The following is a 7,500-nucleotide window of genomic DNA, read 5'->3' on the forward strand; positions in this document are numbered from 1 at the left end:
TACACACACCGGTCCGCTTCACAGACACACACACACACACAGACAGACAGACAGACCGACACACACAGACAGACAGACAGACACACACGCGCAGACACTCTCACACACACACACTCTCACACACACACACACACACACGTGCAGACACTCTCACACTCTCACACACACGTGCAGACACTCTCACACTCTCACACACACACACACACACAGACCGACACACACACACACGCGCAGACACTCTCTCACACACACACACACACACACACGCGCAGACACACTCACACACACACACAGACAGACACGCGCAGACACTCTCTCACACAAACACACACACACAATGGTCCGAATCGACATGTTTCTACAGTGGCCGTAAACGGACAAACGCGTTTCGTCACTGTTGTTCTTCATGAAGAAGCTAAAGCTAAAGTCAGTGAATAAAACACTCGCACAATAATATTCGCAATAACATTTCGTTTTACTGAATAATAAAGTAAACCTAATTTCTTAATTGACCTTTGTAAAGAATCCTCATTGCTTAACTGGCTACTCAGACGACGACATCACTTCCTGTCGGCCACCGTCACTTCTGTTGGGTGCAGTTCGCAACATCACCACTAGATGCCGCTAAAATTACACAGTGCAGCTTTAAGCACGTTTTATTAAGACGGTCTTATTCACACAACCCCTGACCTCTTACAGGATCAAGCGCTCTACGCTGTTCAGACTGAAGCTTCTGGCGAAGGCCGAGTACCGCCTGAGTGACGTAATGAGGGAGTCGCTGTCCCGAGACCCTCTCACGCCGGTGTTGAGTGAGCAGCACCTGCAGGCCTTGGACCGCCGGCTGGCACATGTGCTCAGGACAGTGGGGAAGTGTGTGAAGAAGCTGGGAGAAACACACGTGGTCATCACAGACTTTGTGGAATCGTCCGGAGTGACTACTAGACACCAAGGAGGAAATATGAGGTGACAGAACGAGACTGACTGAACTTAAGATCACCACGAGGAACATTATTCACTTCTCTGATTGGCTGAAGAAGGTCTGTGCGGTATTACTTAGAAAAGTTCCCTAACAACACCTTTAAGTCAAATAAAAAGTCAGAATTATGACATAAAAAGCCATGATTATGTCTAAACTGACAACAAGTCAAAATTATGATACAAAGTCATAATTATGTCAGTCACAATGATCACATAAATCTAAATAATATGAGAAAAAATTGGTAAAAAGTCAAAATAATGAGATAAAAAGTTGAAATTGCATTTTTAATTTTCAGATAAAATCATATTTGTATAATATAAAATAATATATTATATGAGATAGGAGTTAAATTAAATTAAAAGGATAATACACAAGTGAAATATGAGTTGTCAATTCTAAAACGTAGAATTTTTGTCATAACTTTTCATGTCATAATTGTGATTTGGTATCTCATATCATCAACTTTTTATCTCAGAATTATGACTTTTTAATCTCACATTCATTCATTTCATTTTGATTGGCTAAAAAAGGTTATTACTTTTAAAAAACTCCCTATATTATTATTAACACATTAAAGTAAAATATAAAATCAAAATTTTATTATAAGTTATAAGTCTAAATAGTTAGTCAAAATTATGAGGTATGTCATAATCAAAATTACGACACATTGAAATTGAGATAAAAAGTTGTAATTGCATTTTTATTTTATTTTGAGATAAAGTAATAATAAAAATAAGAAATTTACAAAAATCAATTCTATAAAGTAGAATTCTTGTCAGAATTATGACATTTTACGTCACAATTGGTTGATTATGATTATTTAAATTTTTTATTTCATAATTCTGACTTTTTAATCTAATATTTATGACATTGTTTCTCATGATTGGCTAAAAAGGTTTGTGTGGTGTTCCCTAAAGCACGTTTGATTGGTTGTAGTGAGACGGTTAGAGTTACTCTGGAAGAGCTGCCGGCAGCTTTAATCACCCGAGCCAGACAGATGATGATGATGATGATGATGATGAAGATCAGACCTTACACCAGCAAACGCGTCATTCATGCGGTGCTTTAACTGCACAGCTCCTCTGATCATCTGTTCTCGTTCTGTCCATGTCTACACACACATCCATTAGTGTGTCTGAGCACAAACACCGTCAGCAGAGGACCGCACTTCTGCTCGTACTTCACTGGGAAACGGATCAAAGTGAGTTTCCTGAGCCGTGTTGCCGTGCGTCGCCACACGTCTGCAATATTGTATTGTGAGTTGAAGAAAAGAAAAAGTTGCAGAAAGAAATGTTGGGTCTGTGAAATAAAAAACATTGTAAATCAAATGCTCAAAATGTTCATTTCTGAATTGGTTAAAATCTGGCAAACTCAATCAGATCCCGGTCATAATTATTCATGAATAATTGTCACGTCGCTTCATTAAAATGCCGAAACATTTGCAGTGCGTTTCCTGATGACCAGCTGACAGACGGCGTTACACGACAACCTTTCTACACAATTCAGGATAATAATAAAGTTAAAACATGATCAGATTTTTGCACTCCAGCAGCGCTGACTTCTCGAAGCTAGTACATGAATTACCAAAATAATTAAATATTCATAAATTATTCAGGTCCATCTGTTGGATGGGAACTGAAAATAATAACTTGAAGCAGTAGCTGGCACTTTTTTATCATTTGAGGCTATAATAATAATAATAATAATAATGATTTTAGCAAATGCCACACACCATGCAGGATGACTGCAATTACTTTCCCGCAGTAAATAGTGTATATTATTATTAATATCACAGCATTCAAATGTTCTTCTGAATGCATCAAGTGCGCAGATGATATACTTTGTTTACCAAAATGTGCAATAAACTCTAAATGTTCAATAGTTTGTGGTCAGTGAGATTTTTGAAAGAAGTCTTTTCTGCTTATGAAGGCTACATTTATTTGATCAGAAATACAGTAAAAATATGATGAAATATTATTACAATTTAAGTGTTCTCATATTTATAATTTATTCATGTGATTATTCAAATATGATGATTTGATGCTCAAGAAACATTTATGATTATTGAAACCAGTTTTTGTTGCTTCATTTTCTTTCAGGATTTTTTTTTTATTAATAGAAAGTTAAAAACAGCATTTATTTTAAATCGATTTTTAAATAACATTATAAATGGGTTTACTGTCACTTTTGATCAGTTTAATGTGTCCTTGGTGAACAAAAATATGATTTTTTTTAAATCAAACCCTAAATAGTGAACAGACAGTGCATGTTTATATCCCACAATGCAATGTCCTCAAGTGTACCTTCCCTATCTATGACAAATTAATCAGAGGTTTAAAAAAAAGATAGAATTAATAAAAAATGCTAAATAATTGAAGTTATTTTCAATAAGATAACTGAACCGTACTCGCATGCCACACAATGCGCTCATGTAACGTTACTGTACTTCAGTTTGAGATGTTAAGAGTAATAATTCTCTCAGTTGAACACTGCCCTCTTGTGTCTGGAACATCTATATGACAAACTTGAAATAAATATTGAGCATGTGTCTGAAAAGAAAGCGTTTCACTGCAGCCGATTGTTCAATATTCCAACCTTTTTATTGCTTGAACTGCCATTTGGACGATCTATACCAAAAATGAGTATTTCTGCGCAGAACTCACTGGAAATGAAACGACACATTTGGGCAACATTGACAAATAAAACATCATTTGAGGTCTGTCATATATCAGCAGAAGCGTTTGGGTTTTGAATTCAGATCCAATCCTGTCTGTGATCTTACAGGAATCATCATCAGTCATCCTCCATTCACACACAACAAGCATCACTGCCATGAAGACGGGACACTTGGAAGCTTAATAAACGTTACGAAGATGCAGCTGAAAAAGAATTGGGGAAAACCTTTGTGTTACACCTTTTTAATCTGCATTTCTCAAAAACTAAAACGAGGAACATCATGTAAATAAAGAGAATCAAACATTGATCACTCTGGATTGTTGAACAGCAAAAACAGAATACGGACACGTTAACATCAAATCGCCACGGATCCGTTTTTATAAAAATGTATCAAAGATGTTGCCGTCGTTCATGACACGCGAGCAGAACGGATTTCGTTTTCGGTTTCACGACGTTAAAACTTAATTTCATAATCCTTTCGCTTGTTTTAGTTCGACATTAAAACAGCAACAAGCCGGTTTAAAAAATGGCCACAGAAAACACTTGAAATTATGACATGCGACTAAATACGCCACTGTGCACCTTTGTGGAAAAATAAGCTTATTAAAAAATAAAACTGGTATTTCTCGGCATATACTGACGAAAAGGTAAAATACTGAATCGTCCTGACCGAAAGCTCTTCTCAATCGGTGACGGCGCACATGCAGGGACGTACCAATGAAATCTCGGAGGCTCTGTCCAACGTTTGGCACTGGCATTGCAACAGAACAGAAACTACCGTCGTTTGAGTTTTCTGAAAGTTACCGGGTTAAAAATCAGTTTTAAAAATGTGATCAGCCACGATAAAATCTGCAGGCGAAACTGGACAAATGAGAATATGGTGCAAAAAGTTCATTTATTTCAGTAATTCAACTTAAAAAGTGAAACTAATATATTATATAGACTCATTACATGCAAAGTGAGATATTTCAAGCCTTTTTTTTGTTATAATTTTGATGATTATGGTTTACAGCTTATGAAAACCCCAAATTCAAAATGAGAATATTGTGTTTTCTTAAGCTGTATAATCATCAAAATGATAACAAATAAAGGCTTGAAATATCTCACTTTGCATGTAATGAGTCTATATAATATATTAGTTTCACTTTTTAAGTTGAATTACTGAAATAAATGAACTTTTTGCACCATATTCTCATTTGTCCAGTTTCATCTGTACATGATAGACACCGCCTCACAGGAACGGCCTCACTAATTCACTACAATAAGCAACTGAACACAAATAGCAAGAGAGTGTGCTGGAATGATAATAAGTAATAAAACAGCATACAGTTCCTATATGTTGGTGTTCCTGACTGTGACGGAGGAGGAGGTCAGCGGGGGGGATGAGGCAGTAAGGCTTGAAGAATATATCAGAATGTCAGTACAGCCAAACATCACTCGTGTATATCATACATGTAGGCAGTTAATCTTAGAAAACTAGTCTTAAAAAACTAACCTGCAACTGTGAGGGTAAAGGAATTCGAAACGGTTTGCCTATAAACGCATGTATACTCCTCTACTGTTTATGTTTACGGCTTGGAATTAACGGTAAAAACACTGTGATCTGATTGGAGGAACGTACATTGATTGTCTGTCCTTTGATTTGGCTCTAAATGCGGGATGTTAAAGCTCTGGACGATGACGCTCAGGAATACGAGGTGTGGATGAGAAGCTAGCGGTGTGACGGGGGTTCTCAGACGGAGAGCGACACGAAGCTGTTGTACTGCTGGATGTTGCGCTTGAGGATGTCTGAACACGGCCCCAGCACGCGCTCGAAGCGAGGCCGGTCCAGCTTCACGCACTTGAGCGGCCCGCGAGCCACCACTGTCGCCGCACGGGGCCGGTTCATCAGCAGAGCGATCTCGCCTGGTGAGAGAAACACAGATATTCAAAATCCAGAGTTTTATGTCATTTATGATATTAGTAAGGGTTAATGCCCGACGAGGTGTCCGCCGAAGTCCATTAATACCTGACGGTGGACACCTCGAAGGGCATTACCCCGCTTACACCATGTTCACTTGCCAAATAACACATTTTTAAAACATTAGTTTATATTTTAATTCGTTTTACAATCGAAATCTAACGGTTTTAGAACTCCTTTACTAGATGTCCTACATCTCTTTTTAATGGACACCCTGCAGCCAATCAGAATCGAGTATTCACCCAGACCATGGTGTAAATCACCACAACACATTCTTGACATACATTATGTGGAATAACACTATGAGCACTTTATTTATTAATGGGCAATATGTAATAATGGCCTTTGATTGCAATATGTACTTAACTATTCTTAACTGTAAACGTTGGAAAGTCTAAAGATTTCGTTGTATGCAAAATTGTACAATGACATTAAAGAGATATTTCAAGCCTTTATTTGTTATAATTTTGATGATTATGAAATCATTTTGAAAAATATATGAAATCAATTTTAAGTTCATACAAAGATGAAAGCTGTGCCATTGTTTACTTGTGTCGTATCGGTTTCTTTCTTCCATGAAACACAAACTGAGATCTTTAGCAAATATCTAAGCTTCCATTTTGTGGATGGTGATTTATCCTGCAAAACTTACTATTCACTTTTGTGTATGGAAAACAGAAGCTCAGGAATCTTCTCTGCTAACACTTTATTTCAATAATCCACTTTAGACATTCTATTAACTATAAGTTACTTTGCTACTACATGTCAACTAGTCATTAGAGTATTAGTACTGTCTGCTTAATACCTGATAACTCTTTATTTTGAAGCTCCTCAACAGACTTACTACTGACTATAATAGTAACTAGGGCTGGGCAATATGGCCAAAAAAAATAATCACAATATTTTTTTTTATATCAGTCGATATCGATAATTATCACGATAAATGTCAAATCTTTATTTCTTTCAAGTTTAAAGGCAGATTTTTGAAGTGAAAGCTGTAGAAACCAGAGCGTTAATTGTGGTTTTAGACTACTCTTTATTGTCAGAACATATCATGACAAACACTTGCCAAACAGGGGAACATTTCACAAATCTGAGGTAGAACATTCAAACATTTGTCATTTTTTCTTAACAAAATAAATATCTTTATTGGAAAATTAATTTCTTAGTTTCTGCATGTGCTAATGGGGGATATTGTTTCAAGTCTTGAAACAGGTTTGTGTTGCCTGACTTTGATGGCACGTATCTTCAGCACAGTTTGCAGTGCAGGCTGCGATATTAATATTACATGTTTTGTCTCGAAACGCATTTGACAGTGAGTTGACAGTAGTATTAGCTTCAGTTAGGATGCAGATTTACTGTTAGATTTACGTTCATTAACAAAAACAGTAACATCTGTTAAAAAAAAGTAAACACCTTATTTTATTTGGTAAAATGTAATATTCTGACTGTTTGAGTTTTATTAAAATGAACAATTTAACCACAGATAAAACCGGACATAGCCTACAGCACCGCACTATCATGGCAACATGTTACTTTATGGTTTCTATGGTATTTGTATGAAAAACAGTAGCCTAAATACATTATTAAATACTGTCATTATACTAGGTGCTTTAGTCCTTTAATACATTGTCTACATTAATAATATAATACAATTCAATAAGTATATCCCACATTTCATGGTGCAGTTAATATTACTAGGCTAACGTTACAGTAAATCCGTGGTACATGATGGGAATGTGTAGACGGAGAAGCTTCTGACTGTATCGCTGCGCTCAGTGTTTCTCCTGTTCGTCAGCGCTGTCTCATCTGCCTTTAAATCGGTTTAAATCACTGAGACATTTGTGTTCCTCGCTGAATTCAAGCGCTTCTCTCTGGATCTCGT

At 36.6% G+C, this 7,500-nt stretch overlaps 2 protein-coding genes across 2 annotated transcripts in view; one reads left to right on the forward strand and one right to left on the reverse strand.

Annotated features, from left to right (window-relative positions):
* Positions 1-2,856, forward strand: part of fam20a (FAM20A golgi associated secretory pathway pseudokinase) — an 18,186-nt gene extending 15,330 nt beyond the window's left edge. The window contains exon 11 of the mRNA XM_079594502.1: positions 700-2,856. Within this exon, the coding sequence (XP_079450628.1) occupies positions 700-967 (268 nt within the window). The 3' untranslated portion in view covers positions 968-2,856. The remainder of the gene's footprint in view (positions 1-699) is intronic.
* A 699-nt stretch (positions 2,857-3,555) lies between these two features.
* Positions 3,556-7,500, reverse strand: part of prkar1ab (protein kinase, cAMP-dependent, regulatory, type I, alpha (tissue specific extinguisher 1) b) — an 11,188-nt gene continuing 7,243 nt past the window's right edge. The window contains exon 11 of the mRNA XM_079594690.1: positions 3,556-5,560. Within this exon, the coding sequence (XP_079450816.1) occupies positions 5,388-5,560 (173 nt within the window). The 3' untranslated portion in view covers positions 3,556-5,387. The remainder of the gene's footprint in view (positions 5,561-7,500) is intronic.

This window comes from Phoxinus phoxinus (assembly GCF_949152265.1).
Source record: "Phoxinus phoxinus genome assembly, chromosome: 21".
NCBI classification, from domain to species: domain Eukaryota; kingdom Metazoa; phylum Chordata; class Actinopteri; order Cypriniformes; family Leuciscidae; genus Phoxinus; species Phoxinus phoxinus.